The sequence below is a fragment of the Stegostoma tigrinum genome, chromosome 26, assembly GCF_030684315.1.
Source record: "Stegostoma tigrinum isolate sSteTig4 chromosome 26, sSteTig4.hap1, whole genome shotgun sequence".
Taxonomy (NCBI): Eukaryota; Metazoa; Chordata; class Chondrichthyes; order Orectolobiformes; family Stegostomatidae; genus Stegostoma; species Stegostoma tigrinum.
Genome location: NC_081379.1, coordinates 23449113 through 23466817, shown reverse-complemented (window position 1 = coordinate 23466817; position 17705 = coordinate 23449113). Strand labels below are relative to the sequence as shown.

Below are 17705 nucleotides of genomic sequence, written 5' to 3'. Positions count from 1 at the left end.
CCCTCTCCCACTACCTCCCTCCCCTCCTCACCCACCATAGCCTTCCATACCCACTTTTCCTATTAATCGCCCTCCCTTTCCTTGCTATGTATCGCCTTCTCGGGTACAATTTTAACAATGGGATGTTTTATTTTCGAATATTAAGAGAGAATCGAGCGGACTATCATCCATGTTCTGGTAAGTCTGATCGCAATTTCTCTTTCACTATCGAGTAGCCAGAAAATACGTGCAACGAAAGGAGCACGCACGTCCCAAAGCTCATTGAACGCTTGTAAAAGAAGTAACGCAAACCATCACATTCGAAGTTATAACCATAAACGCGATTGTAAGGTTTTTTTTGGCCTTTCCAACCTCAATTAAAGTTTAACTTAGCCCTAACGCTGAAGAGACCGTGCGAGCTGTTTTCTGTTTTAGCGGGCACCATATCCTGTCAGGGCAATTTCTTTTAACTTTCGTCAGTCGTTGGATCTTGGCTTCACGGAACCGAATATAGAGGCCACTGTTGGAAACAAATTAGGATCCAACTGAGCCTCCGCCACTCAGCAGGTCGAACTGGTAAATTACGTAAGTTTTTGCTTGGCCGTGCACAGTAGAGCTGAGCCCGGTGAGGGATCACTGTCCACAAGCGGGACACAAGGTGAAAGATAAGTAAATGTTTCTGTGCGCGAGGTTGTTGTTGTTGGTGGTGCAGTCATTGCTGGTTAAATGTTGACGGAATCGACTGGAACCCATTCAACTGTCAAACTTGTCAGCGGAAATGATGAGTTTAGCGATTTTTTTTGCGCATGGATTTCCTTCCTGAAACAGAAAGGTTTAGACAACATGGGTGAGCAAGAGCGTGAAGATATCTGCTTCAGGTAGTGACTTCAGTTGTACTTTTTTTTCCGGAAAATCTCAGCATTATGTTCTGTGATCATTTGCATAGCGGGTATGTTTAGATGCAGCGATTCCTTTCGGTGAGGTTTCTATAGTTACAGAACAGGAGTTAACATGACGGCTGCATCGTGCAAGTGAGTGTTTTGCTCCAGGGATCTTCTTTTAGAACTAAACGTCACAGTTCTTTTATTGGACAATGAATATTATTTGAGTGTCAAGACCTCAAATGTAGGAATGATGTCGAATGTTTGATGCGGTTTGGTTTAAGTCCGAATATACGCGTGCAGGAACTGTAGAAGCTCGGGTCTAACTGCAGTGACTGGCGCTGTTTGAAACACCACATGGTGGTGTTAAAAGCAATGTTTGGAAACGCTAGCCCTGTACTCGCGCCGTTTCTCAAACAGCTAGATACCTCTGCTGTCGAAGTTTTTAACTGCTGTTTGTGGAACATTCATAAGCAGGGTGCAGAGGGAAAGGTGGGCCGAGGCAATTGCTTTTAGCAAAACCATGTGGACGATGCGTCGCAAAGTTTGGAATTTCCACACTGTTAGTGCCGGCGCTGCATTGACTAACAGAGAACAAGTCATTATTAGAGAGAGTAATCAGGTGAGTGAGTCTTACAACGCTGTACTGATATGTACAAAGTTCAAACGAATAACTTGATTATCTTTAATTAATTTTATTAACTTTTTTGAGCGGGATTAACTAAAATTGATAATGCATACTTTCTTCATATTTACCCATTCAGCACTTTTTAACCAAAAATTTGCTGGAATAGTGATCTAGTGACCGTTGGCACTTAGAACCCTTGCTGACAAATTTTACAAGTGCCCACAATACTGAATAAATAACAGAAGACCATGTTTTCATCTCTTAAGCTTCAACCAGTCCAGACAGCCCTTGCATTCCCAGTTAGAGCATGAGCTTGGTGACATTGCCTTGGAAACTGGTTGGATTGTAACTAAATGTATTTGGAACGTTTTCCAGTCTTTTCAAATCCAAAATGCTAGTTGTATGAGTTTAAAAGCAGATTTTTTGGACACATTTTTAAGTTCTTTCTGCTGATTTTCTAACCAGTCTATTTGGAAAATATGTACATGGGAGATACTGGACAAGAATCCATCAGTCTCCATTCTAATGGCCTACACAGTTGAATACCAGCCACATTACAGTCTGAATTCCATTTGGACCAGAATCTGGAGGTCTGTTGGTGCATATTGAGAAATATTCCAGTAAGGTGTATCATCATGAGTGGTTTTACATCTGTTCGTAGTAAAATTCCAGTATCACCTATTCTGCCACTGACAGTGCCAAGACAGTCTGCACTTGATCATAAAATGATCCATAATATTGGTATTTTTGAATTCCTTGTTGATGTGGTCAGCTAATATACTGGTTGCTGAATGTGCTATTTGGACTTGGGCAACAAATCTTGTTTTAACAGCTTAATCCGGTTCCTAACTTCTATTCAAAATGTTTGGCTAAGGGGTAACCTTGTATAGGAAGCAGTATGTGGTAAGGACGCTGAGTCATCTATGGGCTGTCAAGCCTGATAGAAGGATCAACAAAGAGGCCAGGGCAGGGGATACAGCAAAAGTGTTCACAGACAAGCACGTCCACACCTAACTTTGTCAGTACTCTTTAGATGTAGGGTTTTCTATTATCTGTGTACACACATTAGGCTTATACAGCTTGAGTTGCTTAGCTTTTGTAAAATAAATCCTTATAAGGATCCTAACAAAGATTCAGTACTGAGGTTTTATCAGTATATAATCTGCCCTGTAAGGGTCTTATGCAACGGTGGTAGTCCCTATCTCTGGACCAGAAGGTTTGGGTTCAAGTCCCACCTGCTATAGAGATGTGTGGTGACATATGAATAGGTTGATTAAAAATATCTGTAATACATTCATACACGCAGTTATTAATTTGTTATACTTTTAGGCTGCAAACACAACTTTAAACAGTTTCTACTTTACAATGTTTTGTGATACAGTTATGTTCAGTTACTTTATTATGTTCACTCACCTTTCATCTTGTTTTGTCCAATTCATTTGCATTTGTAATCTGATGTACTCAATTGGTAGGAGTATATTTTGGTAATATTTCACCGTTTTCATATGCTTGAATTGGGTTGCTTGCTTCAGCAGAAGCACAAAATTTCAAACAGTCAGCAGAATTCACCTTTGTGTAATCGTGTCAAAGCTACACCTTGTGGGTTCCTTATCGATGAGGTCCAATAATGTATCTTGCAAAAAACTTGGTATGTGTGTTTTTATTCCTTATTGGTGGATTTATCCAGTTTGAATTTTGTATGCCCTGAGGTTTGCAAGAGCCTATTCTAAATGTTGTTATGTTTGTAGATAAGCCTTAGATTAGAGTGCAAAAACTGTGTTGACAGGTGAAACTTAAAAGTTTAAAATCAATGTTCCCTTTATGTGGTTAGTTAGGCTTCATGGTATGTAAAAACCAAAAAAGAATGAAACAAAAACAATTCCTGTGGACGCTGGAAGTATTCAACAAGTCAAACACGTCAGCCGTCAAGAAATGCAAAGTCAACGTCTTAGGCAGTTACCCTACATTATAATATATTTTTCTGATTGACCAGTCACTCATTTAAGTTTGTGATTAAGTGCAAAATGAATGATCTAGTAAATCCACTTAACATTTACCCTGTCATTTAAATACTACACATTCACTTTTCATAAGAAAAGTTATTACACAATGAAACAAAAATTTCAAGTCTTCTTCCTAATGACATAAGGATGAAATGGTTATTTACAAACTATTACAGCATTTAAAGATCTTGTATCTTGTTCATCTGATCTTGTATGCTTGAATTCTAAGTGTATTCTAAGGCCTGGTGTAATCGGGAGATAAGAGCACTTCACAATAAACCAACACAGCTCAGACTAGTTAGCAAGGTTAGATTACATAGAATCCAGGGAGAGCTAGCCATTTGGATACAAATTTGGCTTTAAGGTAGGAGACAGACGCTGTCGGTGGAGGGTTGTTTTTCAAATTGGAGGCCTGTGACCACCGGTTCACTGCTTCTTGTCATTTATATCAATGATTTGGATGTGAATATAGAAGGAATGATTTGTAAGTATGCAGATTGCACCAAAATTGGTGGTGTAGTGGACAGTGATGAGGGTTATCTCAGTTCATTGGGACTTTGATTGGATGGGCCGATAGGATGAGGAGTGGCAGGTGGAGTTCAATTTAGGTAAATGTGAGGTGTTGCATTTCAGAAAAGCAAACCAAGGCAGGACTTATATGCTGGTAGGGTCCTGGGGAGTGTTGTCTAATGTTGACTTTGGGGGTGCAGCTTCATAGATCCTTGAAGGTGGAGTCACGGTGAGACAGGGTTGTGAAGAGGGTGTTATGATACACTTGCCTTTTATTGGTCAATGAGTACAGGAGTTGGGATATCATGTTGCCATTGTACAGGGTGCTGGTTAGGCCACTTTTGGAATACTCCTTTCAGTTCTAGTCTGACTTCTATCGGAAAGATATTTTTAAACTTGAAAGGGTGCAGCAAATATTTACAAGGATGTTTCCAGGGTTGGAGGGATTGCACTATAAGGAGAGGTTGAGTTAGGCTGGGTTGTTTTCCCTGGAGCACTGGAGGCTGAAGGCTTTTGGAGGTCTATAAAATCCTGACGGGCCTGGAGAGGGTGAGTAGCTAAGGTATTTTTACAAGGGAATGCTAAAGGGCATAGATTTAAGGTGAGATGGGAAAGATTTGAAAGAGACTTAAGGGACAACTTTTTCACAGAGGGTGGTGCATGGTGCGTGAATAGCCAGAGGAAGTGATGGAGGCCGGTACAATTATAATATTTAAAAGGCATCTAGATGGGTACGTAAATAGAAGGGCTTAGTGAAATATGGGTCAAATGCTGGCAAATGGGACTAGATTAATTTAGGATGTCTGGTCAGAATGGACGAATGGGACTGAAGGATCTGTTTCTCTGCGCTACAACGCTGACTCTATGTGGCCAGACATCAAAGGACATTACCTTTGCTTTTAGTGTGGAGAACTTGTAAATTGAAATATCTTACTGTTGATGCTTTGATCTATCAATTTTGGTCATGAAGTTGATCAGATTTTGCTGGAATGCAAAGCAGATTACTTTATAGTTACAGATCATTCTACCTGAGGCAAAGGATAGAAGTTGTTAGTAATCATCAGCAAATATGATAATAATTTATATCATCGCATGAACAACAGACCACAACCCTTCATCCCATTCTTATTATGGAATTTCACAGATTATTCTTCTTGTATTGACCAAAGATAAAACTAAATATAAATTACAACATTGATACAAAACATGCTTGTATATTGACAACATCTAGCCATAAGCTAATTAAGAAATTCCTGATGCAAAGTCTATTATATTAGAGTGCTGATAAATTAGAAGCACAGATAAAAACCAGATTTGACTTTAAAGAGACAGAGTTGAGCTGAAATATGCAGCAAGCTTACTGTTTTAACAAACATTTACATGAATATTTCAAATAAAGACTTTTTAAGAACTGCCTTGTAAAATGTAATGATAGGAATGTATTTGTGCTGATGTTTATTCAAAGTTGTTACTCTTCTACACTGTGTACTTGTGTTGCTTTGGGTATGGATTTGCACACGCAAATCAATGGGGTGAATTTGTATTTGCAGGTTCATTCTATTTTGTTCAAACAGCACACAATTTATACAGTCAGTCAATGTGGTATTTTATAAATCCCTACTTTAGAAATGAAACCAGCCTGACTCCAAACCAAAATACAAATAGATTCTAAATAAGACCTCACACCTAACATGCATCATATGATCTAAAATGTCACCTCTTCTTTACACTGATAAAACTTTTAGTTCTCTCAAGACAGTGATTTTTGAAGGAATTAGGGGACTTACATATACATATTAATCAATTGAAACCTTCTAAATGATTAAAGATTTAACAGCATCTTAGGTTTGTTTAATATGTCCTTATCAGGAGTGTGACCCTTAGAAATTTCAGTAAAATATCAATGTCTATTACTACCTCTCACTAACATCTGAAGAAGGAGTAAGACTCTGAAAGCTTATGTTTTCATATGAACCTATTGGACTGGTGTTCTGTGATTTCTGACTTTCACCAATAATCACACTGATTGTGAATTGTGCAGGATAGTCTCAGGTCTGAAATCAGATCTGACTTGTGTTAGCTGATCTCAGTCAGGGTTCTGGAGTTGCAGCTTCTGTACTACAGATAGAAGGAAAAAAAATCAACAAGACTTCCTTCTGGTCACTATTGGGAAGCATCTGTTGACACAGTTAAGAACAGGGCTGTGTTTGTCTGTAATTGACTAGTCTATTAACACTACTTAAGCACCCACTTGGGTGAGAAAGCAAAGGCCAGCTGGTGTCAATTAAACCATAGTATAGCACGAAATAGTGCTTTTGTGAAAAGGCCAAAATGTAAGGTTATTTCAATTGGTATGATTGAAATGCTGTGTTTGGCTTTAATGGTATCAAGTTGAAAGACAGGAAGTTGAATGTCTTTTTTTGCTTGCAGTTGTCCAAGTGGCTCTACAGTGCTTATTTGTGGACACTGAATGGTCCAGGATTTAGGGGAGGCGATGGCTTAGTGGTATAATCACTGAACTGTTAACCCAGAGACCCAGATAATGTTATGGGAACCCAGGTTTGAATCCTGTCACAGCAGATGATGGAATTTGAATTCAATAAAAGTCTGGAACTAAGAGTCTCATGATGACCATGAAAACATTGTTGATTGTTGCAGTAATCCTCTGGTTCACTCTTATCTTCTAGGGAAAGAAACAACCGGCTTTACCTGGCCTTGTCTACATGTGACTCCAGACCTGCAGCAATGTGTGGTTGACTCTTAACTGCCCTCTGGGCAATAAATGCTGGCCTAGTCAGTGATGCTTATATCCCGTGATTGAATTTTTTTAAAAATTGGCATAAATGTAGAGACTGCAATGGTTTAGTAGCTAGACAGAACTATTCAAGTGTACGCATGAATATTGACATAATATAAACATGAATCTTTTGGTAAGCTGTTACACAGCTTCTGCCCCATCTTGAATATATCAAGATGATATAACACTTTGAAGGTAGAAAAATTTTGATGTGAAACTTGTGTCACATTGAAGGAGGGGTGAAATGAGTACTAAAACTTTGGCTGCTTTGGTAATTAATGTTGAGATTACGTTGGACTATATGATATTGTAAAACAAAATGGTTCTATCCTTTCTGAATTCAGTTTTATTAAGTCCTTCTGTGTTGAAAATGCTCTACCCTCCTAAATTCTAGTGATGCCGTTTGTTCATCATAATAAATTGATTTTTTTTTTGCCTTAAGCTGCATTTCTTATGCAAAATTTCTCATTTTAGTTAAAACTGAAACATTGGCTGGAAGTATTCTTGCCCTTCTCCAGACCTGAACACATAATTTGAACCTAATATTGTGATGTATAGTTTTAGAGGATTACACTATTCCTCTATCTATGTTGGAATGGAGGGGGAGTTATTCAAATCTATGGGTGGAACCTAATTCCAGAAATTCTGCCCTATTTTCAATATTTGTGAGACTGTTGACGCCTAGGGTTAAGGCTGCAGATAGTATCCCCACACAAGCATTCATTTCCTTACCTCCAACATTATGAGGGTGGGCATTTTAGTGTTCTCACTACCTTCATAGTATTTGAACCCTTTAATTCGGCATCTCAGCAGAGTCGTGAACCTTTGGAGAAACTTGTGGAGTTTGAAACCTTTTGAACAGAAATTTAAAATGTCTCGCTGACTTCAAATATAAAATATGCTATTAGGCAAGTAAGATATATTTTCAATGAAGTGACTGATCATAGGGCATTGCCCTTGATAATGAGTGCCCATTAATTTGACCAGCATTGTTTACATATTCACATGTATCAAAGAACTTCACTGAGTAGGGAAAGGGCTCTCATGTGTTTAAAGTGTAACATGTCTGATTTAAATGGATCATCTGGAGACTGTGCTTTGATTTTTATGTTGATTTTAAAATCCAAACATACATAAAATCTTTGTAAAAACTGAACAGATGTATGATGACATGCATTTGAGACTCCATCTGGCTAGCCTTTGGACAAAAAAAATTGCTTGGGTCTCTGGCCAGGCAATTTCAAAAACCCTGTTGAGCTCTGGAGTGTTTGTTTATTCAGTTGAGCAATTGAATCATGTTATGATTGCAGTTCCAAACCTTATTATGGCTTCACGTCTGCAGATTGCTTTTTTTATGGGGAGATGATGGTATTCTTTGATTTTATTAACAGATTCATTCCAAAATAATATAATTCAGTTGCTTGAAGAGGTATTTGAGTGACTGTTTGTTTGTATATTTTAACAAATTATTAAGAACCTGAGGAGGGAGTTGTTTTTTAACAAGGTGTATTTGAACAGCTGCAAGTTAAGAGGGACAAATCTTTTGAAGTTTGAATAGATGGTTTTATTTTCCTTTTGCGAGCATTTCAAATACTTTGTTATTTTTATTAAAGGTTAGTTTTATGAAAGGTTAAGTAGAAACAGGTGGATGCAATTGATACTCTGAACACACTGAAGGTTGGACAGAGCTGTGAGACTGAGTAGTCCATAATGCCTAGAGGGATGTGATTGCACTACAGAGGCTATAGAGGAGACTTATCAGGATGCTGCTGGGGCTGGAGGATCTCTGCAATGAGGGCAGATTGAATGGGATGGGGTTGTTTTGCCTGGAATAGTGAAGGTTGAGTGGGAACGTAATAGAGCTGTGTAAATTATAAGGTGCATAGATAGGGTGGATAGGATGGCACTTTTTTCATTATTAGAGGGGTAAATAACCATTCACATAGATTTAAAAGAGGGAGAAGGCCAAGAGGAGCACTGATAGAATTCTTCAAAATCATGAAGGGTTTGAACAGAGTGGACTGAGAAAAACTGTTCCCACATATAAACAGATCAAAACGAGAAGTCAGTTTCTAAAATGTTTTACAAGTGAAACAAATGTGGTTGAGAAAAATCTTTTTCATATGGTGAGTAGTTAAGGTATGGAATGCATTGCCTGGAAGTGATGGAGGCATGATCAATTAAGATAAATAGAAACAATGTGCAGGGTTATGGGAGGAAAGACAGGATATTGGTGGTAAGCTAAATTTTCAGACAGCCAATGCAGACAGGATGGGCTGAACGGTCCATTCTGCACCACAACAATTCTGTGATTCTGGGAGGTCATGGAAATTAAACAATTGTGATTATGGATTGAATGTAGCGAGGATATCATATTTCTGATTTAAATCCATTTTGTTGAAAGTAGATTGTTGGGTTTTTTAAGCTGAATACAATGTTCTAATACTACCACAGAAATGATGTCTGACGAATAACATAAAAGACATTAAGATTGGTAGTCATGTTTCACAAGCCCTTAAATCTACAGCATAGGATCAAATATCAAGCAGAATGAGTCAGAAGTGACTTCGAATCAACAACTCTTGGGCCTGTTGGGGAGGTGATGGCGTGTTGGTATTATCGGTGGGCTGTTAACCCAGAGACCAAGATAGTGTTCTGTGGATATGAGTTCAAATCCCACCATAGCCAATGATGGAATTTGAATTCAATTTTAGAAAAATCTGGAATTAAGAGTCTAATGATGACCATGAATCCATTGTCGATTGTCAGGGAAAAACCCATCTGGTTCATTAATGCCCACGAGGGAAGGAAACTGCCATCCTTACGTGGTCTGGCTTACATGTGACTCCAGACCCACAGCAATATGGTTGACTCTTAACTGCTGTCTGGGCAATTAGGGATGGGCAATAGATGCTGCCTTAGCCAGTGATACCCTTATCCCATGAATAAATAAGAAACATCTTTGCTTAGAAATATGACGAAGTCCTCACAGAAAGAGGGTTCTGCATCCAAAATAGTAATAAACCAGTTCAGTAGTTTGATCAGTTAAACTGGGTGGTGTACTTACAATAGACAGGGGTTATTACGTTCTTGGTGGACTAGAATAACAAATGTTGTACATTAGATTTGGAAGCCAAAAACAGGCAGTTAAATGCACCTTAGCTGTTGAAATATGCACGAGTGGAAACAGTAGATATATGTATAATTGTCTGACATTTTGAAGGAAATCCTATGCACAAGTCAATGTGGGGAAAAGTTGCCTCAGGAATATTATGTAGATAATCATTCTCTTTGGGACAATGGCCATTCGACAAAGGATGTCTCTGAGAGTTCACTTTTTGCTATTATGAAGGAAATTTGGACAGAAAATTGATTGCTCTTTTACAAAGAATAATGTTTGCCTAAGAAATGAGTTCATACCCTTGAAGGGAAACATGTTATGTTATGCTGAGGATCCTACATATTGTGTTAAACAGATTTGGATAGCAATTTTTATTGAATTGTTTTCTTATTATTTTCTAAATGTGATAATATTGTTCAAAGAACAGGGAATAAGGACTCTATCAATAATTGTTTTTATTATAATTTGTGACATTAATGGAGAAAAATATCTATAGTTTTGGAAAGATTATCAAACAAATGATCAAAGATTAAATCTGAAGAGAGGAAAATCTGTTTAATACCTGGTTAATCACATTGTTAAGTTTGTTAACATCATTCTTTAGTTAAGGTTAGGAAAAAACAGGTAGCATCTGTTAATTGTCTGAGTACATTTTTTTTGTTGCTCAGTGCCAAGCGTGATAATCAGTAGTCAATAAACTAGGGAATGATTTAGTTTTCTGTGTCACCGAATGGCAAAGGCTTACTTTGGGAGACAGCAGCCATGAATTCAGTCTGACCCTGACATTGGAAGATTAAACATTCGGTGTGAATGGGCTCATTTTGAATGGGTCACTCTGTTGGAGAATGGTCTGATTCTGAACCCACCTTGAGTATGAATATCTGGGCCATTGAGAACGGCCACTCAACATTGCTAGAAGAGCAGGAGAAACTGCTAGTGTCCCAGCCAATGTTTTTGCCTCAACTAGCACCAGAAAACAACTCTCAAAAGCAATTAAATTAATGCTTACATAAAACTTTTGCATGAAAAAACAACCTGTTTGTACATATTATGATACCCCTTAGGAGAAGCTAGGCTTTGGGATTTGAGCCTGGACCTTCTTGCCCAGAGGTAGGGGCACTATTACACTATAAAGACTATACTTTCAAAAGGATTATCATAAACTGGCTGGGAATAAAACCTGAATCTCCCACGTAGCAGGTGAGAACTATACCACTGAGCCAGCAATGCCACCATTTTGGACCTTTTGCAGAGATTGTCGACTGCACTTCAAAAGTAATTTATAGCATATAAAATGTCTAGAGAAATTCTGAGGGCATCAAAAGACTCACCATATAGTTGTCTAATTTCCTAAGTGTTTCCAAAGTAGCTTTGCAGCATGGAATAAACCATATGTCTAATCCATTTTTTTCTACTTCTATGCATTCACGGGATGAGGGCGTCGCTGATCAGGCAGCATTTATTGCCCATCCCTAATTGCCCCAAGAGCAGTTAGGCATCAAACACATGCTGTGGATCTAGAATCACATGTAGGCCAGGCCAAGTAAGGATGACAGTTTCCTTCCCTAAAGGGCATTAGTGAACCAGGTGGGTTTTTCCAGCAGTTGACAATGGATTCATGGTCATCATTAGGTTCTTCATTCCAGATATTTATTGAATTCAAATTCCATCATCTGCCATGGTGGTATTCAAACTGGGTCTCTGGATTAACAGTCCAGCAATAATACCACTAGGCCATTGCCTCCCCATATTTATTTAAATGAAACATTTATTTTTCAATCTTCATTTTGTTTATGGTTAGAACTGCCATTCATCATTTAATGAGGATGTGACTAAAAGCATAGACAGCAGTCATTGCCAAAACTGGTGATAAATTAATGCCTGTAAAAAATCTGTGGCACTGGGTGTACATTTACAGTAAAATCACAAGAAGTCATTGCTTAATTCCCTAAAGATTAGAATAGCATTTATGCAATAATTTTCAAAAAAAAGGGCATATTGCCAATCAAGAATGTTTTTAATTACCTCAAAAGTATTATGTATTGTTTAGTTGTGTGCATAGTTTCTCCAACTGGACTTAATGGTTTGCTTTCTATCACAGATTTTTGCAGACTTATATATGTACAATGAAAAGTACCAAGCGCAACAAGAATTCACTGGAAAGCGAAATTATTAATTACATTTTCTTCCGTCACACTTTGAATTTCTGATTTGCTTACATATGGTTAGGTCTTGTGACACAGTGAGTAGCGACCCTACATCTGAGCCAGATATTCTGGGCTTAAGAACTCACTAATGCCCAGGGCTGGAGCGTCCCTAACTTGAGAGACTTCTAGTCATCCATGCTTGATGTGGATTGGTATTCCTCAGGAGATACAGCGGTGACAGTTTAGCAATTAGTGTTCCAGAAATCAAACCAGTTACGATAACGTGTCTGCCTCCTACATTGCTAGATGTGGGAAAGCCTCTTGAGTCTATATATGAGAACATATACAGAACTGATGCTGATTACCTCAGATGCAGCTAGAAAAGTTGGAAACTAATGGACTATCACCTGTAGGTACTTAACTGAATGTTGTGACCGTTCCAGGTTCAAAATCACTCTCCAGTAATTGAGCACAACAATCCAGACTGATATATCAGTCGATTACTGAGGGAGTGCAGTGCTATTGGGGATGCCATTCCTGAAGATGAGACTTAAACTGAGGCTCTTTGAAAAAAGCACATAGCTGTCATCCCTAGTGTCATGACCAAAATTTATCCTTCATTCAATATCACAAAACAGGTTATTATATTGTTGCTTTTTGCTATGTTATGTGTAATTGGCTATCAAGTTTCCTATGTTGCAACAATGACTAAATTCAAAATTTTCACAGCTGTAAATTGCTTTGAGATATCTGGAACGATGAAAAGCATAATATTGATGCGCAACTTAATTTTATTATTGTGACTGATGATTGTTGTTAACAAATGAAGAATAGATAGAACTAACAGTGGTTGTTTGAATGATTTTATTGATTATTGTTCCTTGGGTATTAAAAGATTTTTCTTGGTCACTACACAACTTTGTTTTAAAACCAAGATTTAAATTTCCTTTTGACCATGTATATTTCAGAACTTTTTTTAAAATTAAATTCGTATACTTTCTTTCATCTCTCTCCAAAACCACTAACATATTTTGTTTTTCTTTTTCCAGCATAACCCAGATGTCCCAGATGTTGCAATGAATGGCAACACTGTAGAACAAGGGACTTTGACACAGCCTCGTAGCTGGAAAGAGTTCTGTGAGCTGCATGCCCATGCCACTGCCGCGGAGCTTGCTAGGCAGTATTTGCTATTTGCAAATGAAAATCCAAGTCACGACACACAGGGGCCTGAAAACTTTTCTTTACAATTCACAGATCTCTTTCAACAGTACTTCAGAAATGAGGTAAAAGAGGGACTTGCTCTGAATAGGTGTACCATTGTGCCCTTCACAGGAGTACAGGATTACAGGGAAACAAGTAGGAAATCTACCGATGGCTCTTCTGGTCTGGTTTTACCGAAGATGGAAACTGAGGTGAACAGTGTTGAACAAACTGAAAGGAGTTCTGATGCTAATCTCCCATTTTCATCAAAGTCACGAAGTTCTGAAGATGTTTCAGTTTCTGCTTGCCCTTCACTTGAACGACCCAAAACTTTGAGTCAGTTTACAAGAAATGTAAAAGGCAGTATACGACGACTGTTCCGAAGAAAATCAACAGATGCAATACCAGTAGATGGAAAAGAAGAAGCTTCTGGAGAGATTGGCTCACCTGAAAGGGACTGGTTTAGAAACCTGACTCACAAATTCCCTTGGCCAAAGACTGTATATCGAGAAGAGGTTCATGACATCCGCAAGGAAGGTGTTTTAAATTATATGGTGGTGGATGATGTAAGCATGGACATGGACGCACAGTGGCAAAGGTGTAGGCTGCTTGTGCGAAAGGCAAAGTCATATGAAGGTGATGGATATGTACTGGAGTTATTTGACCCACCAAAGGTAAGTGCACCTTTATATGAAAATTTATTTTCTGGCTTATTGATTTCACAGTTTGGCAGATTCTTCTTGTATTGCTCTGAGTGAAAGCTTGTTAATTTGAGTTGAGATGATTGAGGCTGCAATCTTGATGACTTGTTGAAACAATTGTAATAAGCTATATGCAATAAACCCACGAACCCATAAGCTAATGTGAACCTTTCTGAGGTCTCAAAGCAGTATCTCTTGTAGCATGTGGTTTGGTTTCTTGACAGAGCAATACAAGTGTCCTAAGCCTAGCTATGTTAAAACATACCTCTGAAAACCTTTTGGCTGTTTGCAACAGTTAAAATTTTTAAGTTGATATCATTTAGTGGTGATTTGGAGAGGGAGCATACAAAATCTTTTTAGGTATTATATGATATTGTTGTTTTGACTAGCAGTGTAAAAGGTACCACATATAACACTTCTCAAAGATAAGGCCACCGACTAGATTGTCTAGGCAAGAAATGCAGTTCCAAATGTTGGCAATTTGCAAAAAAGCTGAGAATTGTTCAGAAATTATGCATTGATCTATTTTCCACCCTTTTGGAGTATGTAAGTACTGCAGCAATGAAGTTTGTCAGCAGGCTTAAGACTATTTTAGGCTGGAACAGATTGTGTTTGTAGAAATAGCACTGGCTATGTTTTGCATGAATTGTTACACAATTATTGAAGATAACCACTCAGAAGTAAAGATATATAGGATCAGAAATTACGAATTATCTCTTAAGCTTGGTCAGATTTTTATAGAACCATAGAAAAGTAGCATAGAATGAGACTAGTCAGCCCATCATATCTTTTCTGGCTCAGTAAACTAGCCACCTAATGTATGTCTATACAACACCAACTACTTTTGTCTTATATCTTTTAATTTTTTTAGAACAGTCCCAAACACATTGTACTCTATGCTCAGAATGTATATTTCTGTTCTGGTCATTACATGCAGACATTTCTCTGATCATATGGAGATTAGTTGTAACAGTACATCCAAAGTAGTAAAGAAGGATTGTTAAGGACATTGTGTTGTACTACCACAGATATCTGCATATCACAACTTGGTATTGCAAAAGTAATTTTCCTGGCTAAAGTGAGTTAAATTTTTGGGAATGTTTATATAGTTTTAAAGAATATTTAAACATGAGTTCTCTAGCCTTTGGAAGTAATGGTTAGTTTCAGTATTGGTGAAATTGAATTGCAGTGTTTTGCAATATGCTTAAAACATATCAAAGGTGTTTTGACATGTAAAACATTTTGAATTCTTTTACTGGTTTCAAGTAAATTCAATTCTGCATAAATCATTTCCTAATACTTCATTGCTTGCACAGATAGAAACAAAAGGTCACATATTCAGCACATCTGCACTTACCATCTGTTTGGATATTTCCTCCTTTGATGGCTTGGTTTCTAAAAAAAAGTGAAGTTTATGAGGTGGTGGTGAGGCACCCACTTATTGCCTGCTGAGTGCATCTAAACTTGGAGACATTCCCTGGCCTCTGTAAACAGCAGCATTAATATAGCGATGTCCTTCTACATGTTATATAAATATTTAACTGTACATTTCCTGCTTATTAACCATGTCAATTATGTTTCAGCTTGTCCCTTAATTTTTTTGATTAACCCTATGGCAGTAGTGACATTCTTCTAATTAATTATTTTATATTAATTTTCAAATCTGCACAATGTTAATTAAACCAGGCAAGCAGTATTTTGGTAAGTCATAGAGACGTATAGCACGGAAACAGACCCTTCAGTCCAACTTGTCCACGCCGACCAGATACTGTATCCCATGTAAATCTAGTCCCATTTGCCAGCATTTGGCCCATATCCCTCCAAACCCTTCCTATTCACATACCCATTCCAATGCCTTTTAAATGTTAAAATTGTACCAGCCTCCTCCACTTCCTCTGGCAGCTCATTCCATACATGTTGAACGCTCTGTGTGAAAAGATTGCCCCTTGGGTCTCTTTTAAACCTTTTCCCTCTCGCCTTAAGCCTTTGCCCTCTTGTTTTGGACCCCCACCCACCCCAGGGAAAAGACCTTGTCTATTTACCCTTTCCATGCCCCTCATGATTTTGTAAACCTTTGAGGTCACCCCTCAGCCTCTAAGATAACAAAGTGTGGGGCTGGATGAACACAGCAGGCCAAGCGGCATCTGAGGAGCACAAAAGCTGACGTTTTGGGCCTAGACCCTTCATCAGAAAAGGAGGATGGGGAGAGGATTCTGAAATAAATAGGGAGAGAGGGAGAGGTATGCTGCAAGGTATACTGCATCCGCTGTACCCGTTGTGTCCTCCTCTACATTGGGGAAACCAAGCGGAGGCTTGGGAACTGCTTTGCGGAACACCTACACTTGGTTTGCAATAAACAACTGCACCTCCCAGTTGCGACCCATTTCAACTCCCCCTCCCATTCCTCAGACGACATGTCCATCCTGGGCCTCCTGCAGTGCCACAATGATGCCACTCGAAGGTTGCAGGAACAGGAACTCCTATTCCGCTTGGGAACCCTGCAGCCCAATGGTATCAATGTGGATTTCACAAGCTTCAAAATCTCCCCTCCTCCCACTGCATCCCAAAACCAGCCCAGCTCGTCCCCGCCTCCCTAAACTGTTCTTCCTCTGACCTATCCCTTCCTCCCATCTCAAGCCGCACCCCCATTTCCTACCTACTAACCTCATCCCGCCCCCATGACCTGTCCGTCCTCCTCAGACTGACCTATCCCCTCCCTACTTCCCCACCTACACTCACTTCTACAGGCTCCATTCCCGCCCCTTTAACGTGTCTGTCTCCTGTCCACCTATCTTCTCCTCTATCCATCTTCGATCCTCCTCCCCCTCTCTCCCTATTTATTTCAGAACCCTCTCCCCCTCCCCCTTTTCTGATGAAGGGTCCAGGCCTGAAACATCAGCTTTTGTGCTCCTAAGATGCTGCTTGGCTTGCTGTGTTCAAACAGCTCCACACTTTGTTATCTCAGATTCTCCAGCATCTGCAGCTCCCATTATCTCTGATACAACCCCTCAGCCTCAGACGCTCTAGGGAAAATACTCCTAGCCTATTCAGCCTTTCCCTATAGCTCAAACCCTCCAACTTTTCGTAACATTTTCTTCCTCGTTACTCTGAAAGCAGGTCAATGATTTCTTTTTGTATGTAGCCGTTAGCATTGACAAGTAATTTGATTAATTAGAAGTATAATCAGGCAAAAATCACAACACGGGTAATGAGGTAATTCAAAACTTGGTGAAAGAGGTGAGTTTAAAGAGGGTCTTTTTGGAGGAAAGTGCAGAGACAAAGAAGCAGGGAGCTTTGTGGAGAGGGAATTCCAGAGTTTGTAGTTCAGATGACTGAAAGTATTTAACTGCAAAAGACATCACAGCACCACATGCAGGGAAAGAGTGGGTTAGTGAAATTAATTGTACAACCAAAAGCTCAGTCCAGGTACGCTGAAAGGCTTCATTCTGTGCTAATACAGTCGTATGATTTCATTTTCATTTTGCTGCTGATTTTAATGGGCAGACAAGAATATTTTCCTTTTTCTTTCTGTTTTGATGAAGGGGTTCTGTAGGAAATAACCATGTAACAATATTTTTTTTGTTTGTTATCTATTGTAACACACAGCAAGTTATAAGAAGTTGAAGAGCTTTTACTTGGTGTCCTAATGCTCTAAAATGGTAGTTTCATAATCTGGTATTCAGATTGACCTCAAGCCCACAAGTAAAACTATGTTGTGCTGCAGGAAGAATATACTAC

The 17705-nt window shown here is 38.8% G+C and overlaps 1 protein-coding gene across 5 annotated transcripts in view; it reads left to right on the top strand.

The window, feature by feature from the left end:
* Nucleotides 1-17705, top strand: part of sh2b3 (SH2B adaptor protein 3) — a 165749-nt gene continuing 148044 nt past the window's right edge. Inside the window, exons 1-2 of one of the 5 annotated variants that reach the window (XM_048556657.2) lie at nucleotides 1-177; nucleotides 13116-13940. In XM_048556657.2, the coding sequence (XP_048412614.2) occupies nucleotides 13143-13940 (798 nt within the window). In that variant the 5' untranslated portion in view covers nucleotides 1-177; nucleotides 13116-13142. Of the gene's footprint in view, nucleotides 178-462; nucleotides 565-610; nucleotides 638-659; nucleotides 858-990; nucleotides 1483-13115; nucleotides 13941-17705 lie in introns of those variants that run through there. The other 4 variants (XM_048556659.2, XM_048556658.2, XM_048556656.2 and 1 more) reach the window with 4 other exon arrangements.